We start from the raw sequence: 24,682 nt of genomic DNA on the forward strand, positions 1-24,682 counted from the left end.
AAATTATGGAGCTTGAAAAGCTAGATGAATGGTGGCAGCACCATTATCCTTGGGTACTAGGAAACAAAGTATTCAACTTCAGCACAATACTTTTCCTAGAGCTCACCCCAGAGGACAACTTGTTGAGAAAACAGCACTCTTTTCAGAAAAAGGATAGGATAGTTCAATGGTTAAGAGCATGGACCTGGAACAAAACTGTTTAGGGTTCAATTCCAATTTACCGCAGTTCAATCCCAATCTACGCAACCTTGAGCTTTTCACTTAACCTGCATATGCCTCACTTTCCTCATCTGGAAATGGGGATAATGGTACCAGGTTCATGTAATTACTTGGACTAAATGAGTTAATAAATGTTACTATATACCTGGCACATAGCAAGTATAGTGTTATACAAATGTTTGCCTTTTTTTTTTTTTAAGATTTTATTCATTTATTTATTCATGAGAGACAGAGAGAGAAAGAGAGGTAGACATAGGCAGAGGAAGAAGCAGGCTCCATGCAGGAAGCCCAATGTGGGACTCGATCCCGGGACTCTGGGATCACGCCCTGATCCAAAGGCAGAAGCTCAACTGCTGAGCCACCCAGGCGTCCCAATGTTTGCTATTATTAATGAAATCTGAGACATGCCTACTTTGTATGGAAATTTCCATTTATGCCAGTAGTATCTATACAGGATTTTAATGTGTTTATTCTCTAACAAAACAGTAATCTTATGCTATACAAAGTTATATTCAACAAATAAAGCTGAAATTTGGTGACTCTATTTACTTTTTTTAATTATTCAAAAACAGATCTATCTTGATATTTTTCAAAGAAAAAAAAATTTAAAGTAGGCGCCATACCCAAAACAGGGCTCAAACTCACAACCCTGAGATCAAGAGTTTCATGCTCTACCCAAGTAAGCCAGCCAGTGCCCCAATAAAGAAACTGAATACAAACTTCAGATCTGATTGGTAAACTGTATATGCAAGACTGTCACTATAATCCTAAAAGTTTAAGTTAAAAAAAAAAACAATACTTAAAAATCTCACAAAGGGTGAAAATTAATAAGACAGTAAACAACAAATGTTGGAGAGGATGTGGAGAAAGGGGAATCTTCTTGCACTGTTGGTGGGAATGTGAACTGGTACAGCCACCCTGGAAAACTGTGTGGAGGTTCCTCAAAGAGTTAAAAATAGAACTGACCTACAACCAGCAATTGCACTGCTGGGGATTTATCCCAAAGATACAGAGGCAGTGAAAGGGCAGGACATCTGCACCCCAATGTTTACAGCAGCAATGTCTACAATAGCCATACTATGGAAGGAGCCTCAGTGTCCATTGAAAGATGAATGGATAAAGAAGATGTGGTGTACGTATACAATGGAATATTACTCAGCCATTAGAAACGACAAATACCCACCATTTGCTTCAATGTGGATGCAACTGGAGGGTATTATGCTGAGTGAAGTAAGTCAATCGGAGGAAGACAAACATTATATGGTCTCATTCATTTGGGGAATATAAAAAATAGTGAAAGGGAATAAAGGGGAAACGAGAGAAAATGAGTGGGAAATATCAGTGAGGGTGAAAGAACATGAGAGACTCCTAACTCTGGGAAAGGAACAAGGGGTGGTGGAAAGGGAGGTGGGCAGAGGGTTGGGTTGACTGGGTGACGGGCACAGGGGGGCACTTGATGGGATGAGCACTGGGTGTTATGCTATATGTTGGCAAATTGAACTCCAATAAAAATTATACAAAAAAAGTATGCTAATAACCAGACTACCTAATAAATAGCCTAACAATATTTGCTAAAAAAAAAAAAAAAAATCTCACAAAGGTTGGTTGAGGCAGCAATCAAAAATGATTTGTGTTTCACATCAAATACATTCATATTTTATACTTAAACTGACCCTGAAATTATTTTTTAAAGCAAGAAATTAAAAAAAAAAAATAAAGCAAGAAATTCCTGGATCCTAATGCTATCTGGCTCTGGCCCTAGTACTATATACCCTCTTTAGCTGTTACAGCACGTGATTACAGAAAATAAGCAAACTGCCCTGATTTTATACATCACAGTGATGCTGAAGGCTTAATTTTTCATAGTTCAGATAGCAAGTTCATGCATCATAAAGAAATAAATTACTTTATAACTTTGTAAAATTGTGTGTAATGTACTTGTATGTAGTAATTATAATTTTCTAAATAGGTTCATAATAGTCTTTCTTAAAAGCATTGTTCCATTTGGCCAAATAAATAAAGAAGAATTACTAATATTTTCTTCAGTTTCTTAACAGATGATTCTCCACCTTTACAGTTCTCTATGTTTCCATGACATGAATACACACCTCTATTACAGGACTGATTACTATATACTGTAGTTTTTTGCTTATCATGTTTATTTCACCTGCAAAACTGGTGAGCAGTTAAAAAACTGGTTATTTTTAAGATTTTATTTATTTGAGCGAAAGAGAATGAGCAGGGGAAGGTGCAGAGGGAGCAGACTCTTCACCAAGCAGGGAGCCTGACACAAGGCTTGATCCCAGGATCCCGGGATTATGACCTGAGCTGAAAGCAGATGCTTAACTGACTGAGCTACCCAGGTGCCCCTTTCACCTGCAAAATTATTATTTAATTCAAATTCAATTACTTAACAAATAGTATATTATTAGTTTCAGAGTAGAGTTCAGTGCTTCATCAGTTTTATTTAATAGCCAGTGCTCATTACATTATATGCCCTCCTTAATGTCCATCACACAATTAACCCCATCCTCCACCCCTCTCCCCTCTAGCAACCCTCAGCTTGTTTCCTATGATTGAAGAGTCTCTTATGGTTTGTCTCCCTCTCTGATTTAGTCTTACTTTTCCCCTTCTCCCCATGATCCTGTTTTCTTTTATTTTTTTTTGTTTTCTTAAATTCCACACGTGAGATCATATAATTGCCTTTCTCTGACTGACTTATTTTGCTTAGAATACGCTCTAGTTATATCCACATCATTGCAAATGGCAAGATTTCATTTTTTGAAGGCTCAGTTCCATTGTATATGTTACCACACTTTTTTTTTTTCTTTTTTTAAGATCTTATTTATTCAGAGACACAGAGAGAGAGGCAGAGACACAGGCAGAGGGAGAAGCAGGCTCCCCATGGGGAGCCCGATGTGGGACTCAATCCAGAAACTCCAGGATTACAACCTGAGCTGAAGGCAGAAGCTCAACCGCTGAGCCACCTAGGCACCCAATTACCACACCTTCTTAATCCATTTATCTGTCAATGGACATCTGGGCTCATTCCATAGTTTGGCTATTGTGGGCACTGCTGCTATAAACATTGGGGTGCATGTGCCCCTCCGGATCACTACATTTGTATTCTTTGGGTAAATACTTAGTAGCGCAACTGCTGGGTCATTTGGTACCTCTATTTTCAATTTTTTGAGGACCCTCCACATAGTGTGTTACTGACTGCACCAGTTAGCATTCCCACCAACAGTGTAAGACGGTTCCCCTTTCTCAGCATCCTCACCAACATCTGTTGTTTCCTGTCTTGTTAATTTTAGCCATTCTGACCTCAATGCAAAATTATTAACTCCTTAAGGGCAAAGACTGTATTTTCTTCATCTTGAAATTTGAGATATGCCAAAGTTTATGAGCTAAATAACTTTAAAGAAATTTTAAATAATCAAATCTAAACTTGAGAATATTCCTAATTATTACAACTTACATTGTATATACCATTTCATATTTAGAAAGTTTTTCTTTCTTGAGAGGGTACAGAGGAGGCCTGTGGGCTTGGGCCTGGTCCAGCTGCTACAGTGTGGAGTTCTCCAGGAAGGTAAAGAGGATACAGCTGGAACCCTGCAGGGTACTCAGTGTGACTGGGTGTGTAGGGGAGAAAGTGCAGGTCTTGATGGAGGGACATGGAGATGATGGGCTGGGACAAAGTAGCTCTTAAGAGAGGAGTAAAAGTATGAGATATTTTATCCTTAATGTCATTTTATTTTTTTTATTATTATTTAAATTATTTATTTATTTATTTGAGAAAGAGAGAGAGAGAGAGCGAGAGAGCATGAGTGGGAGGTGGGGTAGAGGGGGAGAGAGAGATGCAGACTCCCCACTGAACAGGGAGTCTGCTATAGGGCTTGATCCCAGGACCCTGGGATCATGACCTGAGCTGAAGGTTTAATGCAGTGAGCCACCCAGGCGCTCCCCCTTAAACAAGGAAACCAACATAAGACCAATTATATGACTTGTCCAAGGCTCTAAGAGCAAATCAGTAATGAATCTAGGAAGGAATTCAAGCTTCCCACACCTTTATAGTTCTTGATAACTGAACATGCAAGTATACATAACTAATTTATTAAAAGAAATCTGCAAAGTGCAAAGATATAAAAAAAACTCTGGGTGGCTCAATTGGTTAAGTGTCTGACTCTTGATTTTGGCTTGCGTCTTGATCCCGGGTTGTGAGATCAAGCCCTGTGACTGGCTCTGCACTGGGCAAGGAACTTGCTTAAGATTCTCTCTTTCCTAGAGATGCCTGGGTGGCTCAGCGGTTGAGCATCTGTCTTTGGCTAGGGGCATGATCTCTGGGTCCCGGGATCAAGTTCCACAATGGGCTCCCAGCATGGAGCCTGCTTCTCCCTGTCTGTGTCTCTGCCTCTCTCTCTGTGTCTTTCACGAATAAATAAATAAAATCCCTAAAAAAAAAAAAAAAAAAAAAAAAAAAAAAAAAAGACTATCTTTTTCCCTTCCCCTTGCCCCTCCCCTTCTAAGATAGATAAATCTTTAAAATACTAATAAATCTTAATCCTCCCAAAAAATGACACAAGAACAAAAGTTACCAAGCCAGAGGCTTTATTTCCTCTTTTCTGTGATAGCATGTAACAATACTCCAAAATGGAGGTTCTTACTTCTAGGTACCAACTGAATTGTCTCTGCATCAGAGGTTCTGAAACTTATATAGGGACGCCTGGGTGGCTCAGCAGTTGAGCGTCTATCTTCGGCTCAGCGTGTGATCCCGGGATCCAGGATCGAGTCCCACATCGGGCTCCTTGAAGGGAGCCTGCTTCTTCCTCTGCCTATGTTTTTGCCTCTCTCTCTCTCTGTGTCTCTCATGAATAAATAAATAAAATCTCTTAGGGAGAGGGAGAAGCAGGCTCCATGCAAGGGGCCCAATGTGGGACTTGATCCTCAGACTGGGATCATGCCCTGAGCTGAAGGCAGACACTCAACCGCTGAGCCACCCAGGTGTCCCTACGAGTAATAGTTTAATAGTTGCATTGGGTAATCTAAAACCATTATCAATGAACTTTTGAACTCTATTACATTTATTATTTTTATTTATTTTTAATTTTTATTTTTTAAAAGTTTTATTTATTGGAGAAAGTGTGAGAGAGTGCACAAGCAGGGGGAAGGGGCAGGAGAGGGAGAAGCAGGTTCCCTGCTGAGCAGGGAGATTGATGCAGGGCTCTATCCCAGGACACTAGGATCATGACCAGAGCTGATGGCAGATGCTTAAATGACTGAGCCACCCAGGGGTATGTATGTATGTATGTATGTATGTATGTATGTATGTATGTATCTATTTAAAAGATTTTATTCATTTATTCATGAGACACACACATAGAGAGAGAGAGAGAGAGACACACACACACAGGGACACAGGCAGAGGGAGAAGCAGGCTCCATGCAAGGAGCCTGATGTGGAACTGGATCCCCGGACTCCAGGATCACGCCCTGGGCCAAAGGTAGGCGCCAAACCGCTGAGCCACCCAGGTATCCCCTATCCCTATTTATTTTTTAAAAGATTTCATTTATTTATCTGACAGAGGACATGGCGGGGGGGGGGGGGTGAGGGCGGAGAGGAGGTCAGAGGGAGAGCCCAATAAGGCTCCATCCCAGGACCCTGAGATTATGACCTGAGCTGAAATCAAGAGTTGGCCACTTAAGCCACCCAGGTGCCCCTGAACTTTACTACATTTAAACTCCTTTGGTATAAGTAATATTTATCCTAAGAACATAAGGTTGGTTTAACATTTGAAAATCAATCAATACAATTAACCATACTGGGGATCCCTGGGTGGCGCAGCGGTTTGGCGCCTGCCTTTGGCCCAGGGAGCGATCCTGGAGACCCGGGATCGAATCCCATATCAGGCTCCCAGTGCATGGAGCCTGCTTCTCCCTCTGCCTGTGTCTCTGCCTCTCTCTCTCTCTCTGTGTGACCATCATAAATAAATAAAAAAATTAAAAAAAACAAACAAACAAAAAAACAATTAACCATACTGTAGACTAAAAAGGAAAAATGGTATGATTATCTCAACACTGTAGTTGCAAAAAGAGCGTATGATAAAAATCCAACATTTATTCCTAACTTAAAACAAAACAAAGCAAAACAAAACAAAAACCCTCTCAGAAAACTAGTAATTTCTGGGATCCCTGGGTGGTGCAGCGGTTTAGAGCCTGCCTTTGGCCCAGGACGCGATCCTGGAGACCCGGGATCGAATCCCACGTCGGGCTCCCGGTGCATGGAGCCTGCTTCTCTCTCTGCCTATGTCTCCGCCTCTCTCTCTCTCTCTCAATGTGTGACTATCATAAATAAATAAAAATTAAAAAAAAAAAAAACTAGTAATTTCTAAGAGAATTTTCTCAATTTGATAAAAAGCATCCAGGAAAAACCTATACCAAACACTGCAATTAATGGTTTAAGAATGAATACCATCCTTATAAGATAAGAAACAAGGCAAAGATGCTTGCTCTTACCACTTCCGTCCACACTGTACTGGAGCTACAGGTACAGCTTTAGTACAATGGGGCAAAGAAAAGAAATAAGTGGAATTTAAATGGGAAAGAAGTATGATTTTTAAAAAAGATTTTATTTATTTATTCATGAGAGACAGAGAGAGAGAGGCAGAGACACAGGCAGAGGGAGAAGCAGGCTCCATGCAGGAAGCCCGATGTGGGACTCAATCCAAAGACCCCAGGATCACGCCCTGAACCAAAGGCAGGCGCTTAACTGCTGAACCAACCAGGAGTCCCTATAATTGTTTTTATTAGCAGATAATCATCTATGCAGAAAATCCTAAGGAATCTACAAAATAGGAATCTACTGGAACCAATTAGTGAGTTAATTTAGTAAGACTGCAAGATTTAAGATCAATATAGAAAATACATTTCATTTCTACATATTAGAAAAGAACAACTGGAAATCGAAATGTAAAAATTATATCATCTACAACAGCATCAAAAAATAACTAGGGCCCAATCTAACTAAAAGTGTATAAGATCTGTACAATGAAAGCTATAAAACATCGCTGAGAGAATTTAAGGAAGACCTAAGTGGAAAAATAAACTATATTAATGTATCAGAAGACTCAATATTGTTAAGATGTCAATCCTCCCCAAATCGAACTACTGATTCTACACAATCCAGATCAAAATCCCAGACACTGGGCACCTGGGTGGCTCAGTGGTTGAACATCTGCCTTTGGCTCAGGTTGTGATCCCAGGGTCCTGGGATCCAGTCACACATTAGCCTCCCTGCAGGAGCCTGCTTCTCCCTCTGCCTATGTCTCTGCCTCTCTCTGTGTCTCATGAATAAATAAATGACATCTTAAAAAAAAAAAATTCCCAGACATCATTTTTGTAGAAAGTGACACGTTGATTCTAAAATTCACATTTTAATGTAAATGTGAAAATGTAAAGAGCCTAGAGAGGCCAAAACAACTTTGCTAAAGAAGAATAAAACTAGAGGACTTATATAAGAAAAGATGTTCAACATCGATAGTCACTAGGAAAATGCAAATTAAAACCACAATGATACACCATTACTGACCTAGAATGGCTAAAATGAAAAACAGTGAGTATCCTTCCTGGAAGATGTGGAGCAACTGAAACTCTCATGCATGGCTGGTAGGAATATACAATGGTACAATCATTTCATTCTGGGAAAAAAGTTTGGCAATTTTTTCAAAAGTTAATTATACACTTATCACTTGACCCAGCCACTCTACTTTTAGGTATTACCCAAAGAAATGAAAGCACAAGTCCATACAAAGACTTACATATAAACGGTTCATGTCAGCTTTATTTGTAACAGTCTAAAGCTAACAATGATCCAAATGTCCACCAACAGCTGAATGGATAAACAATGTGGTATATCCATACAATAGAATAATACTCAGCAATAAAAATGAATGACCTTTTGATACACACAACATGAATGAATCTCAAAATAACTTTGTTGAATTTTTTTTTTAAAGATTTTATTTATTTGTTTGACAGAGGGAAAGAGAGTGAACGCGCGAGAGCACAAGCAAGGGGAATGGGAGAGGAAGTAGAGTCCCTACTAAGCAGGGAGCCAGATGTTGGGCTTGATCCTAGGACACTGGGATCATGATCTGAGCTGAAGGCAGACATTTAAACCCATGGAGCCACCTAAGCGCTCTAATTTTGTTGAATTTCAAAGCCAAATAATAAAGAGTACGTATAATATGATTCCATTTTTATAAAATTCTAGAAAATGCAAACTAATCTATAGAAATAGAAAGCCCATCAGTGGTTGCCTGGATACAGGCAAAATGGAGGGAATGCAAAGGGATATATGGAAACTTTTGGTGGTGATGGATATGTTCACTACCTTGATCATAGTGATTTTACACATATGCCAAAACTTATCAAATTGTATACTTTGAACACTGCAGCTTACCAATATCAATTTATACCTCAATAAGGCTGCTAAAAAAAACCATTAGTCTATTTTAAACTTTGAATCAATCTTTTACATACATGATTTTGCAAATCTTCCAAATGTTGACACACTTCATTATACATAAATAATATCAAAATACCACATTCATATATTATCATCAATCTCTTCAGACAAGTCTTTAATTGTTGGGAAGCAAGTTCATGAGGATAGATAAAAGTTTTCCAAAATTCTAATTACTGCTGGAAAGCTGGACTTTTCTCATTGCCAACAAATACTGTCAGCTGTTTTCCTTAAAAACTGACAGGTTCACTTCATTTTTAAAGAAAATGTCTACCAAATAGTCAAATCTGAATCATAGTTTGTCAGTTGTTCTCTCAAGTTCTCTCAAAAAAAAAAAAAAAAAGGGCAGCTAATTCAGCTGCACCTTAATCACTAAAATGCTTTTCTAAAGAGAACAATCATACTTTAGTATGCAAAGTGCTTTTTGTATACCTCCTATTTTATCATTCAGTATACAAAAAAGTGAACTCAAGGGAAGTAATTTATTACAATTAATAATTTTTACTGCTTTATCACTGACATTCTTTTTAATTTTTATTTTATTTATTTTTAAAAAAGATTTATTTATTTATTTATTTATTTATTTATTTATTTATTTATTTATGAGAGAGAGAGAGAGAGAGAGAGAGAGAAGCAGAGACACAGGAGGAGGGAGAAGCAGGCTCCATGCTGGAGTCTGACGTGGGACTCGATCCCAGGACTCCAGGATCGTGCCCTCGGCCAAAGGCAGGTAGGTGCTAAACCGCTGAGCCACCCAGGGATCCCCATGACATTCTTTTTTTTTTTTTTAAAGATTTATTTATTTATTTATGAGAGAGAGAGAGAGAGAGAGAGAGAGGCAGAGACACAGGAGGAGGGAGAAGCAGGCTCCATGCCGGGAGCCCAACGCAGGACTCGATCCCAGGACTCCAGGATCGCGCCCCGGGCCAAAGGCAGGCGCTAAACCGCTGAGCCACCCAGGGATCCCCCCCCATGACATTCTTTTTTAAAAATATATTTTATTTATTCATTCAGGAGCGACACACAGAGAGAGGCAGAGACACAGGCAGAGGGAGAAGCAGGCTCCATGCAGGGGGCCCAAAGTGGGGCTTGATCCTAGGACTCCGGGATCATGCCCTGAGCCAAAGGCAGATGCTCAACCACTGAGCCACCCAGGCATCCCTATCAATGATACTCTTAATTGAGCAAATTTTTCCTAACTGCAAACACACTGCGGGAAAGAATACAGTGACTATTAACACAATTTGGTGCCACTGCCCTTGATTTTGTGCTAAGGTACCAGTAATTTTATCCACCATGGCTTCTGCATTATCAGTGTAAATCTCAACATGGTGAAAAATACAAAAAGCATCATGGGTTATTATGAAAATAGTTTTGACCTCTCAGAATTGCTAAAAATAAAAAGAACCTGAGGGTCAAGACTTCACAGACCACAGTTTGAAAACCACTGTTCTACATCAAGATTTTTATAAACTATAACATAATAACTTTATAATTATTCCATTAAAAAAATGTAAGCTTTAACCACAAAGAAAAACCTTACTTTTGTGGGATCTTGTCATCCTATCAGATTTAGCAGATGCATCCTTAACTCGGTTATGATATTCTAAAAGGAATGTTCGTTCATGCTCAAAGAAATCATCTACATCCTATAGGATCAAAAGAAAATATAGTTTTTCACTTATTTGCTTTAGTATAATACATAAATCAATTTACCATTATAATAAAAAATAAAAGATCAGTAAAACAGCATAGCTATCCTCTAATAATCAGATGTTCTAATGATTTTACCAACAAGTTCAGACTTTATACAGACATGCATTCTATTTATCCAGGGAAAATCTGCAATGGTTCTGCAGTTGAAAGCTTAGAGCTCCCCATATAGTTTGTGTTCACATGTTGTAGTAGTCTGAAACGTGTTCTATTTGTGCTCTGTGTCTATAGTCCTGCCTCTTCAACAAATACATTACTGTCAGAGGAGTAATTAATCAATTGCTTTTGAGAAGAAAAAAATTCGATAGACAAGTCCAAATCCATTTCTCTTGGTCTACTGGGTATTCTGTGAGCCATTCCTGAAGGTTGCCAGGCCTTTGTCATTACAGCCCTCTCCGACTGCTTTGGGGAAACATGGCAAAACTAGCTTTCTGGGAGCAATTATTATATTAACCACTGTCTTTAACCTTTTTTGAAACAAAGGTATACATTAAAAATAAAAATTATGAAAAATACTTTCCTCCTCTCTAAAAGGGCAATCATTTTTTGAAAAAGCACCAGCTGAAACAATGTAATTCAAGATCCACATCAACAGAACACAAGAAAGAAAAGTCAGTACTGGCAAAATGTCCTTTAAAATCTTTAATTAATGTATACTTATTTTCTTAACTGTTAAAATGGGGACAAAACTCTCCAATTGGTAGAACTGAAGAGTAAATAAAATGTGGATTAACGAACACATTGTAAATGTTCAAAAATGTTACTACTTTACCAAAATCATAATCCATACAGTAGTTTACAGTTAATGCTAAGAAAAATGTTCAATATTAATGCATAAGAAGCACCAAAACGGAAGTGGAGTCCTTATTAGAAAGTAGCCATGAAAAAAAAAAAAAAAAAAGCAAGTAGCCATGGCACATGCATTGTCAACACACCAACTGACCTGTCTCTGAAAAAACAAAGTATAAATCAAATAAATACTACTTCCCACCTAAGTTTTACTGTTGATGTATCTATAGAAACAGGCAATGATGACAAAACAGCATTATTTATCTCTTTCTTAGTATGTTTGATAATGTAATATAAACATTTTTCTCTTTCAATGTAAGAGTCTTCAGATAAATCAGTTCTTGTACCATTTTTTAGAACATCATTAAGAACAACTTAGGTGTTATTTAATTATTTTTTAATTTTAAATATGCCTTTTTATTTATTTGTAAGGTCTATGTCCAATATGGAGCTTGAATTCATGACACTGATATCAAGTCGCATGTTCTACCAACTGAGCCAGCCAGGTGCCCCACAACAAGACTAAAACCTCAAACTAAACCCTTCTAACTCCAGATCTGAAACTAAGTCTGCACCTAACATTTGTAAGGCCAAGGGCAAGTGTACAACTGGAGATAGCCCCTCTTTGTGCTCTATCCTGCAAGCTCTATAAGGAACCCAGAGAAACCTCATGTGTATGTAAACAGATATTCTATCTTGCACACTGATCTTCTCCCCTTTGCCCTCCCTCTCCTTAGCTATCCATGGTCACCCTGACCACCTATGAGTGCACATACTAGAGGATGAACTCAGGGAACAGACCCACAGAAGAGAAAGACTCAGAAGTAGGCTTCAGATTTGGGCAAGAAAATATGGGGTTCCAGATTCCTAAAGCATGTCTAGTTTGGAGGGAAGGGGTATGTGCTTCAGGTGGGCAAATCCCCTTGGACCTACAGACCTCTCACCTCTGGGAGAAGGAGGTTCTCTAAAGAGTGGAATCCAGGGGAGGGGTCCCAGATTCACAAGCCTAACCATTCTACTGTCCAAACTTCTCTTTTACTCTAATAAAGTCATCTGCACATCTGAAATCTCAATCTATCGATTCTCAAACCAATACCTCTGTTAATCAAATAAAATCTTACCTTTACTCCTGAAACAATTACTCCATCTGCTGATTTAACCATGTTCTTAAAGAAATCTTCAAGTTTCTCTTTCTTATTTTTTCCTCTCACACTCAGCTGAAAGAAAGGTAAACTTAAGTTGGCAATTTTTTAAGATTACAAGTTGGGGATCCCTGGGTGGCGCAGCGGTTTAGCGCCTGCCTTTGGCCCAGGGCGCGATCCTGGAGACCCGGGATCGAATCCCACGTCGGGCTCCCTGCATGGGGCCTGCTTCTCTCTCTGCCTGTGTCTCTGCCCCTCTCTCTCTCTCTGTGTGTGTGTGTGACTATCATAAATAAATAAAATTAAAAAAAAAAAAAAAGATTACAAGTTGGAAAGTAATGCCTCTTTTATTCTCTGACATCAAAATGGCAACCTCAAAAGGATCCTGGTTTTTAAACTTTAATAAAGTGGCAATTTCATCATGTATATCAGTGACCTTCAAACTTTAGGGCATTAAAGAAGAGGCTGGCTTCACTCCCAAAGATTCAGATTCAGGTGATCTACAATAATGCCTGGATATCTCAAATTTTATATGTGATAATTCCATTGCAAGCAGCCTTCTCATCATATAACTAGTTTTACATAAAGACAATTAAAATTTTATTATTTATTTTTAAAGATTTTATTTATCTATTTATGAGAGACACAGAGGCAGAGACACAGGCAGAGGGAGAAGCAGGCTCCCTGTGAGGAGCCCAATGCGAGACTTGATCCCAGGACCCCAGATCACGACCTGGGACGAAGGCAGATGCTCAACCACTGAGCCACCCAGGTGCCTCCCGCCAGGAGTTCTTTTAAAGATGTAAAATTTACTGGAGTATAATACACCATCATATGATTCTGTAAAAGCTTTGAAAATAAATTCTGCAAGTTCTTCACTCTGAACTCATCCAAATATCGTGTCTTGTCCTGTTTTGGGGATCAGCAACTTATAGTATAAGAGACACAAAAGATGACTCTAAATGGCATGAATAGTTATCTAAGGCAAAAGTGAGAAGCAGCTAACTCTTGACTTTACCACTTGTTGCATCAGGTTGTTCCCATAAAGGAACATCCCATCTAATTTCCAAATCTACTGCCATGGCTTCAATGCTCACCATTAGGTAAGTGATTCACAAATCATGATCACTGCCCCTAAACCCTTTCCTGAGCCTCAGATCCTATTTCCAATTGCCTATATATTATATCCTTTATATGAAGATTCTACTAAACTCACAACAGACTAAGACAGTATTCATTGTAATCTTTTTTTTTTTTTTAAGATTCTATTTATTTATTCATGAGACAGAGAGAGAGAGAGAGAGAGAGAGAGGCAGAGAGAGAAGCAGGCTCCATGCAGGGAGCCCAATGTGGGACTCGATCCTGGGTCTCCAGGATCACACCCTGGGCTGAAGGCGACGCTAAACCACTGAGCCACCCGGGCTGCACCTATTCATTATTATCTAATCTACAAATGTTTCCTTTTCTTGGTTCCCTATTCATGATCCCTTCATCTAACCAGTCTCTCAGAGTCCCACATATTCCCTAAAACCCCACACCTCTTATTAAAAATATTGAAATAGGGATCCCTGGGTGGCGCAGCAGTTTTAGCGCCTGCCTTTGGCCCAGGGCGTGATCCTGGAGACCCGGGATCGAATCCCACGTCGGGCTCCTGGTGCATGGAGCCTGCTTCTCCCTCTGCCTATGTCTCTGCCTCTCTCTCTGTGTGACTATCATAAATAAATAAAAATTAAAAAAAAATTAAAAAAAAATATTGAAATACGGGAAATCCCTGGGTGGCTCAGCAGTTTAGCGCCTGCCTTTGGCCCAGGTGTGATCCTGGGGTCCCGGGATCGAGTCCCACATCAGGCTCCCTGCATGGAGCCTGCTTCTCCCTCTGCCTGTGTCTCTGCCTCTCTCTCTCCTCTGTCTTTCATGAATAAATAAATAAAATCTAAATAAATAAACAAACAAATAAATAAATAAATTGAAATAACTTGATAGGATGAGCCCTGGGTGTTATATGTTGGCAAACTGAATTTAAATAAAAAAAATTTTAAAAAAGAAAAGTCTTGAAATAATCTACAACTTCTTTTTGTCACAGCTCAAATTCTACCATCCAATGCCTGAAATCTCTTTCTTTCCCACTGTCCTAGTAAAAAATCTCATTATCTTCTGCCTAATTACTACACTGGACTACTAGTTAACATCTCTCATTTCCTCAATCTAAGCCATTTTGTTGATGATTTCCAAAATCAAATTTTGAGCATCTTCTTTATTCAATAACTTTACAGAGTTTCATAACATTCAGAGATTGAAAGCCTTAGCATGATATTCAAGACTTTCAACAATCTGGTTCAACTTACTTTTCCAACCACCACCCTACCCAACAGAACCTTATATTCCAAATAGTTCTCAAAAGAAGCCCTGAGCTTTTAGGTTCCTCTGTATCTGAAATGGTATCTCTTCTCCCACTAAAAATTCTATTCAAACATCATTAAACATTCAAATTAAAACACATCTCTTCACAAAACCCTTCCAAACTGCTTTATCTTTATGCCCCCCAATACACCTTGGGTGTTTTTTTTAACTGCACGCACACAAACATATATATATATATATATATATATTTATTCATTCATGAAAGACACACAGAGAGAGAGGCAGAGACACAGGCAGAGGGAGAAGCAGGCTTCACGCAGAGAGCCTGACCTGGGACTCGATCCCGGGACTCTAGGATCATGTCCCGGGCGGAAGGCAGGCGCTAAACCGCTGAGCCACCCAGGGATTCCCTGCACTTTTAATATTAATTAAATAATTAATTCACTCATTAAATGAACAACTGCCGAATGTTTATTACAATCATACACTGTGCTGGGTGTACGGGATATAAAGATGACAATAAGGTGGTCCTTATTGCTTTTTTTTTTTTTTTTTTTTAAAGATTGATTTATTTGAGAGAGCAAGCACGAGTCAGGGAAGAGGCAGAAGGAGAGAGAATCCCAAGTAGACTTCCCACTGAGCATGGAGCCCAATGTAGGGTTCAATCTCATGACCCTGAGACCAAGACTCGAGCCAAAGTCAAGATTTGGACACTCAACTGACTGAGCCAGCAGTGCCCGAAGGTGGTCCCTACTCTTAGAATAATTTATCTTTCAGAGGAGAGTATGGAGAAACATATGATTAAACATAGGGTGAGTAGTACAATGTTAGAGGAATCCATAGGGCACGAGGAGAACACCAAGGGAACTCAATACAAACTTAGGAGATGAGAAAGATAAGACTGGAGGTTGAATGAGCAGACAGGGGCTGTTTTCAATAATTCGGGCACCTAGGTGCCTCAGTCAGTTAAGCATCTGACTCTTGATTTTGGCTCAGGTCATGATCTCAGGGTCAGGAAATCAGCCCCATTTTGAGCTCTGCACTGAGTGTGGAAACTGCTTACTTAAGATTCTCTCTCGACTCTTTTAACTATAGGGAATAAACTGAGGGCTGCTGGAGGGGAGGTGGGTGGGAAGATGGGGTAACTGAGTGATGTCCATAAAGGAGGGCACCTGAACTAATAAGCACTGGGTATTGTATGCAACTGATGAATCACTAAATCCTACCTCTGAAACTAATCACAGAATATATGCTAATTAAATTGAATTTAAAATAAAAAAAAAATTTTCTCTCTCCTCCCTCCGCCCCTCTGTGTGCACCTGCCTGTTCTCTCTCAAAACAAAGAATAGAAACCAAAAATACCTTTAAAATAATCCAGTCAATGATAAAAGTCAGAACTAATCTTTAGGTCTGATCATAGAAAGAAGTGGACACATTCCTAATATAGTAAGGGAGTATATCAGACAGGATTTGGAGTTTCCCTATTAGGAATAGGGACCAGGAAGAGCAATCAGTAATTTTTAGGGTTTATTTGTTTTTTTTAAAGATTTTATTTATTTGAGAGAGAGAAAGAGTGAACAGGTGGAGGAGCAGCGGGAGAACAACAAGCAGACTTGATGCTGAGCACAGAGCCTGACATGGGGATTCAATCCTACGACCCTGAGGTCACAACCTGAGCTGAAATCAACAAACATTTAGGGATCTCTGGGTGGCTCAGTGGTTTAGCGCCTGCCTTTGGCCCAGGACGCGATCTAGAGTCCTGGGATCGAGTCCCATGTCAGGCTCCTGGCATGGAGCCTGCTTCTCCCTCCTCCTGTGTCTCTACCTTTCTCTCTCTCTGTGTGTCTATCATAAATAAAGAAATAAATCTAAAAAAAAAAAAAGGTGGTCAAACATTTCATCGACTGCACCACTCAGGCGCCTCACTATTGGTTAATTGTTATATAATATTTGCAAAACACCTTGTCTTTTTATTTTTTTATTTTATTTTTTTTTAATTTTTATTTATTTATGATAGTCACACACAGAGAGAGGCAGAGACATAGGCAGAAGGAGAAGCAGGCTCCATGCAGGCTCCATGCACCAGGAGCCCGATGTGGGACTCGATCCCGGGTCTCCAGGATCGCGCCCTGGGCCAAAGGCAGGCGCTAAACCGCTGCGCCACCCAGGGATCCCAACACCTTGTCTTTTTAGAGTTTCTCCAAAACACCATATACTGATATTAAAAGGGTTTATAATGCACTGCACCATTATCTCTATTAAGCATATATTAGTTTGGGAGGAAGAAAAATAAATCTATGTTGATGGGAGAAAACTTATGAAACCCTAAGATTTCTGAAAGCTCTTTAGATAAAGCTCATCTAAACAATTAAAAATCATTCATTTATCACTTAACAAATACTTATTTGACATCTTAATTGTCAGCCACTATTCTAACATTTTTGGGAGAGGGAGACAAATAAATATGTAAATTTTAAAAATAGAGATATATATGGAGTGCATGGATGGTTCAGTTGGTTTAGTGCCTACCTCTTGATTTTGGCTCAGGTCATGATCTCAGGGTCCTGGGACTGAGCCCTGAGACAAGATCTGCCCTCAGTGGGGAGTCTGGTTGAGGATTCTCTCCTTTTCCTTCTGCCCCTCCCCCCTGCTCACATCCACATCCACTTATGCTCTCTAAAATAAATAAATAAATCTTTAAAAAATATAGATCTAGAATTTCATATAGCACTAAGGGATTTGTCAATGGGATAAAATATGTGGAACATGAAACTCCTCTAGCACATATAGCCTTGAAATGATAATACCATGCCTCCCTGTATACCAACATGGCTCTACCAATTACTATTATTATTTTTAAAGGTTTTATTTATTTATTCATGAGAGACACAGAGAGAGAGGGAGAGACAGAGACACAGGCAGAAGGCGAAGCAGGCTCCATGCAGGGAGCCCGACGTGGGACTCGATCCCGGGTCTCCAGGATCAGGCTCTGGGCTGAAGGTGGCACTAAACCACTGAGCCACCAGGGCTGCCCCAACTGCTGAGCCACCTGGGCTGCCCCTTTACCAATTACTATTACTTTACTTACTTACTTACTTACTTACTTACTTACTTACTTACTTATTTATTTATTTATTTATTTATTTATTTATTTATTTATGATAGACAGAGAGAGAGAGAGGCAGAGACACAGGAGGAGGGAGAAGCAGGCTCCACGCCGGGAGCCCGACGTGGGACTCGATCCCGGGACTCCAGGATCGCGCCCTGGGCCAAAGGCAGGCGCCAAACCACTGAGCCACCCAGGGATCCCCTCTACCAATTATTATTAAGGTCCTGACCAAGACCACAAATAAGGTTGAGCAAAAACAAACACATAAAGGTAAAAAACTGATGAGAGCATTCTGTACCATGTGTTTTTTGGCAACCCTACTCATGATTTTTAGCTTCTTTTTTTTTTTTTTAAGCTTCTTATAATTCATGACATAGCCAGCATTCTTTCTAATCCCTAGTTACAAATGATCATGGGCCAGTATCACATACCACATTTATGCTCGTGAAAGTACCCATGCTTAAGTGCTATGTTTCTGTGATCTTGAGTTACTTCATACCCTTCAAAAAAATATGTTCTACTGCTAGACTTAGGACATTCTATTGTCATTGTCCTGTCTATTAAGACCAAACCAGAAGAGCAAATTTATATATACAAAATTCTTTGATCTTAATGTTGACTTGTAAGCAAACTAGCACTATGACACATCTATTTTTTTGCTCAAATCATGAGTTAATCTTGTCATTCAAATATAAATCCCAAGATCTGTATGACCCACCTTTAAAAAATTTTTTTGCCAGTACTATGAATGAAGAAACCTTAAAAGCTCAATAGCATCAATATTTCTATTTCCACTATAATAAAGTTTTCAGGCAGGGCTGGAAGGGAAATTAGGAGCAATACCACTGAAAGAAGTCAGTTTTATTTTGTTTTGAATAAAGATTGTATTTATTTATTCATGAGAGACACACACAGAGGCAGAGACACAGACAGAGGGAGAAGCAGGCTCCTCACAGGGAGTCCAATGCGGGACTCGATCCCAGGATCAGATCATGCTCTAAGCTAAAGGCAGATGCGCAACCACTGAGCTACTCAGGCGTCAAAGGAGGTCAGTTAAACAGATCAAAAGTCAATGATTAACCCAAAAATAATCCGGAATTTGGGCAGCCCAGGTGGTTCAGTGGTTTAGTGTTGTCTTCAGCCCAGGGTGTGATCCTGGAGACCAGGGATCAAGTCCCATGTCGGGCTCCCTGCATGGAGCTTGCTTCTCCCTCTGCCTGTGTCTCTGCCTCTCTCTCTCTCTGTGTCTCTCATGAATAAATAAATAAATAAATAATCTTAAAAAGAAAAAAAATAAAGGTAATCTGGAATTCTTTAGCTCAAATACCTCCCCCTGGGATTTCCCATAAGGCTTCAGAGGACTTCAAAACTCAAATTTAAGAAAACAATCAAGTTGGGATCCCTGGGTGGCGCAGTGGTTTGGTGCCTGCCTTTGGCCCAGGGCGCGATCCTGGAGCCCCGGGATTGAATCCCACGTCGGGCTCCTGGTGCATGGAGCCTGCTTCTCCCTCTGCCTGTGTCTCTGCCCCTCTCCTCTCTCTGTCTCTCTCTGTGACTATCATAAATAAATAAAAAATTAAAAAAAAAAAAAAAGAAAAGAAAACAATCAAGTTGATAACCCTATTTCTTAAGAAGTTCACAATTCAGCATGAAAACCAATGTCCCATGTAGTGACATGATTTACTCTCATTTCTTCAATGAATTTACTCAAGTTCTAATGAAATACTGTATTACCATTACAAAAGTGTCATTTTAAACTGCCTTGAAAACTAAGAACATTAGAAAAAGGGTCATCTAGCTATTCCCTGCCTTTTCTAGTAACTCTAAAAATAAACCTTGATCACTACTTTAATTAATACTCACATCTTGATTATATTCCAAGAAGACGTGGAAATTTAAATCTTTTCTCAAAATAGGATGTGCTGCCACACGACATAGGAACACTTCATGCATTGCAACAGTCTTCTTGAATATTGCCAAATATTCACTAGAAACAATACACAAAATTACAGGTAAAACACTGCACCAACTAGAAAATCATCTGTAACAATTTTTTTTCAACAGATGCTCTGAATTATTCTAAATGCAAAATTAAAGATACAAAGATATAATCCATGTAAACAAAGATTTTAGTTGAACTGTTAATAAAATATGTAAAACCCAGCTCTGAAAAGCCTTCATGCTAGTTAATAGTATTTATTATACTTAAATGTTAATATTTTTAGGTTTTATGAACCTTTCTTTTTATGCAAGTTGATGTTAAAGGTGACTACAGGGGTGTTTGTTTTCAGCTCCAGAGAAAGTACACTAAAAATTATTTGATACAATCTTTGTAACTCAATTTCTAAATAATAATTACTGCATTTAAACACCTTTATATATAAAAAATTAAAACTCAAACCTCAGTAAACATATTTTCAACATTAATAATTATTTTTATCTAATGACCCCAAACACACAAGAAAAAAGCATACCACAGAGACTAATTTTTGTCATTACATTGAAAAACTGTGTTTAAAATATTTTAATATCAGTGAATCACAGCGATCATATTGTAATACATGTCAGTTTGAAAAAAGAAACACTCAAGGAAAAGGCCCAATATTCTTGCTTCAACTACGTGCAAGGAGGATAAATTTTACATACCAGCAAACCAGCAGGACCAATGTTGGGAGAAGTTTGATCTCTGTGAGGGTAGTCATTCAGTGAAGACAAAAAAGAAGGATGCAGAGGATGGAGGTAGCAGTAGAATAAACCCAAGGTTCTCTGTTATCCAACCCCTAACCAGACCACAAAAGAATCATGATCAGGGCCACTGGAAAACCACAGATTCTTTAATATTAATGTGCTCTGCTAATTTCCAGTTTTCAGTCTTATAACTATAAAAAGTATGTATCTCTACTCTCAGACTACTGCTTGCACCCAGCATGGATAAAAATCTTAAAGTATCTGTCACCTTACACTTTTGACAAAAAAGATCTACTTTGCTAATTTATCTTGTCAAATGAGTTTATTAGCATTCTGAAGAGGAGTCTAGTAGCCGTGTGGATATACGCTTAAAAGCTGAAACTAAGTTGAAGAGGAGAAAAAGAAATGCAAGAAGAGGAGAAATGACCACGGAAAGAATGATGGAGGTGACAATAATGCAAGGGAAGTATTTCCTTGTATAGCTCCCAAAATACAGAAAAACAATATACTGCAATTCTCAAATTACTTCAAATGTCTAATAAAAGGGGGAAGATTTGGTATTTTTAGCAAGTATGCTAAAAATAAAATAGAAATTATCTCAAACTTTTTCAAGGACTTAATACATTTCTAGTATATGTGAAACTAATAATTATTTAATGAAAAACATTTTAAAACTATTTTCGTTACTTTCCTCCTATTCTTTTCCCTTCAGCCAGAAGCCAGAGGCAGAAAAAAAGGGCAAAAACAAACACACATACAAACACACGTATTTAAGGAAAAAAAAAAAGAAAACAATATATGCAGAGTTGCTCAGTGTATATTTCTATGAGAAACAGCAGTTTCAGTAGTATGCACATACCGAAAAAAAGAAAATCAGGCTGGCAGTGACTAAGACCTTGTAAATAAAAAACAAAACAACTTACATTCTGTTTTAAAAAGTCATATTTCCCTTTCTACTATTTGTAAATAAAGTTTTGGATCCTCTGCTTTCAATTTTCAAAGTCCATTTAAAACATTAATTTAAAGAATTTTACAATGCAAACAATTATTCTATAATTTTCCTGTAGGCTCTGATCATGATCATTAAAACTGGTTGTTTGGCTTAAACCTGCATCTTTCAGAAAGGGTCACTGTGGTGAAATGATTAAAAGGATGGGATATCAGAGAGCACAGAAAAAAGGCATTAAAACAAGCACAATTAACAAAAGCAACAACAAAAATCACATACGCTTCCAGTTCCTGTTTCATCTTTGTGAATTCTTCCTTTGTCATGGACCCTTCTCCTTCTCCAAGCTTCTGCAGTTTTTCCCTTGAAGCATCAAAATCAGGTCTTGGTGGTGCTGGTGGGATCTGTGTAAGAGAATCAAGTCACTAATTTTAAAGACTATTTTTTTTTCACAGCAGTTTTACTACTGCCACCATAAAAGATTGTATCTGGGAAAGCTAAGGACATCCTGAATGAGCATGACACCAGGACTATCAGATTAGAGAATCTGATTAGCTCCTTTGCATCAAGAAAGACATAAATACAACAGAGCACCATTTTCTAGTATTAGAACACTAGTTCCCAAACTTTAACCTGCAGATTCGGATGGGACAACTTGAGAGTCCTCAAACGTACATACACATTAAGCTGAGTATACATTAAAAGATGTATACCATTTTTCAGAAGTATGTAAATGGTTTGGTTAAATACAAATACATATCTTTTTAAGGAATTAATAGTAGCTTTATGCTATTCTATCTTTTTAAAATTTACAAATGCCAATAGTATGATCCATCAAGGAAGGTTAAAAAGGGTTCTTGAATCGTATGGGTTTATCAGAAGCATAAAGCACGGACTTAAAACCAGGAGAATAAGACAGGGATTAATCACTAACATCACAGTAGGTAAGTAAACACTTACCTTAAATAAAAATGTAAAATCTAGAAGAGTCATATCATTCAAGGGAAGGATAAAGAAAAAGTTTATCTTAAGGAGGGTCTACAAGTAACAACTGTTAAGGAGAAATGATGGGAAATAAAGAAAGCAAGGAGATGAAAGGAAGAAAAGATAGGAGAAAGTTAATGAATACAAGAAAAGGGTTACGCTTGAGGAAAGCAATAGGAAGGGAGCAGCACGTACAGCTGAGCACACATTCATTGATGCTTGCACACCACATCTACTATGTGCTAGGAATGATGCTGAACAATGCGCATATAAAGATAAGACATGGTCTTGATCTTTGAGGAGTGTTTAGTCTATAAGAGGACATGGTAGTAAGAAAATACCATTAGACAACTTGAAAAAAAAAAAGAAAGAAAAAAAAGAGAAAAAAAGAAAAAAGAAGAGAGAGAGAAAAAAAAGACAAGATGAAGAAGAAAAGGTGGAAATAAGATGGGAAGAGAAGGAGCTTCCAGGTTGGTGAACACACTGACATGCTGGGAAGGTAGCAGGTGGTACACCTGGACAGGGCATGAAAGTTCTGCACCAACCCCATCTCCCCCTCTGTACCCTGTCCTATGTACACTTCTTCCTTTTGGCTGTTCCTGAGTTGATCCTTCATATAAACTGGTATTTTTTTTAAAGGAAAAGAAGAAAAGAGAGAAAAAAAAGAATGTACTGCCAGTTGTCCACCAAATTCTGAGTTATACAAAGGAAAAACAAATGACAGAAGGAGTGGCCACAGGAGGGAGATAGAATCATCAGGATGATTTCAAGGAGATCAAAGGAAACTAAATTTCAGGAATCTGAGTGCAGTCAACAGCTGAGGTGTGACATCTGATGCATACTTGGATAACATCTCTTTTTAAAGATTTTATTTATTTGAGAGAGAGAGAGAAAGAGAGAGCACATGAGCATGCATACAAGCAGGGAGATGGACAGAGGGAGAGATAAGTTGACTCCCCTCTGAGCAGAAAGCCTTACTTGAGGCTGGATCCCAGGACTCTGGGATCATGACCTGAGCCAAAGGCAGACACTTAAACAGCTGAGCCATCCAAGTGCCCCATATAAGATCATTTTTTTTTTCAAGGTTTTATTTATTTATTCATGATAGATACAGAAAGAGAAGTAGAGACATAGGCAGAAGGAGAAGCAGGCTCCTCGTAAGGAGCCTGATGCAGGACTGGATCCCCAGACCAGGATCACGCCTTGAGCTGAAGGCAGACGCTCAATCGCTGAGCCATCCAGATTAAATAACCTCTTAAGGAACCCTCCAACTCTGAGTATGTCTACCTAAGGGTTCAAAACCAGAATGGTTTATAACATTCCCTTAATTAATCTCTAGTTTGAAAAGCCCATTTCATTTCCAATAAAGACTGAGAATTTAGGTTAATTAATTTATTTATTCATGAGAGACAGAGAGAGAGAGAGAGAGAGGGAGAGAGAGGCAGAGACACAGGCAGAGGGAGAAGCAGGTCCCTTGCAGGGAGTCCAATGTGGGACTCAATCTCGGGACTCCAGCATCCTGCCCTGGGCCAAAGGCAGGCACTAAACCGCTGAGCCACACAGGCATCCCGAGAATTTAAGTTTAAATGAAGGAGCATAATATATCCATATATCTACACTCTCAAACTAGGCAATTCAGGATAAGAAGTGGTAGTCAATTGTGTTTTTCTGACAATTTAAAAAAATCACACCAGCTCACTAAAATACTAAGTAAGATTTAACATAAAGTATCTAAAAAGCTTCTAGAAAATGGGATTAAAATGGAACCCCAACACTTACAATGTAACCTGCGTAGTCTTCATTTTCAACGAAGGAATCATGAAGCCAAATGAATTCCTCATGTTGTCGAACAACAGAAAACTCATTTTGTTTAAAATTTGGCAATGAACTCTGTAAAGACAGAGATACTCTTTAATAAAAATTACACTAAAAGGCCTTTAATAAACATTTTAAATCTTATTTTCTTAAATTAGTCTTACAAGAATGATTATTAGTACTTTTAAACTCTATTATGAAAACTCTGAGACACCTCAACAAAATTATCCTGGGATCTTTAAGAAAGTAAGTTGACAGTCTCTCTTTTTTTTTTTTTGACAGTCTCTTATTATATTGTACTGCTACCATTACTTATTAAGTTATCTTATTATTAATATATATTATTTTTCACTTTTTCACTTATTATTAATATATATTAAACTCAAGTACTCAAAG

The 24,682-nt window shown here is 38.5% G+C and overlaps 1 protein-coding gene across 2 annotated transcripts in view; it reads right to left on the minus strand.

Annotated features, from left to right (window-relative positions):
- The window catches only part of SNX6 (sorting nexin 6), a 59,663-nt gene that overhangs the window by 19,786 nt on the left and 15,195 nt on the right, over positions 1 to 24,682 (minus strand). For both annotated transcript variants that reach the window (XM_072838236.1, XM_072838235.1), the window contains exons 4-8: positions 24,251 to 24,361; positions 21,770 to 21,891; positions 19,717 to 19,840; positions 12,363 to 12,458; positions 10,283 to 10,388 (exon numbers count right to left, since the gene is read on the minus strand). In XM_072838236.1, coding sequence (XP_072694337.1) covers positions 10,283 to 10,388; positions 12,363 to 12,458; positions 19,717 to 19,840; positions 21,770 to 21,891; positions 24,251 to 24,361 — 559 coding nt within the window. The remainder of the gene's footprint in view (positions 1 to 10,282; positions 10,389 to 12,362; positions 12,459 to 19,716; positions 19,841 to 21,769; positions 21,892 to 24,250; positions 24,362 to 24,682) is intronic.

Source organism: Canis lupus, chromosome 9, assembly GCF_048164855.1.
Source record: "Canis lupus baileyi chromosome 9, mCanLup2.hap1, whole genome shotgun sequence".
Lineage (NCBI taxonomy): Eukaryota > Metazoa > Chordata > Mammalia > Carnivora > Canidae > Canis > Canis lupus.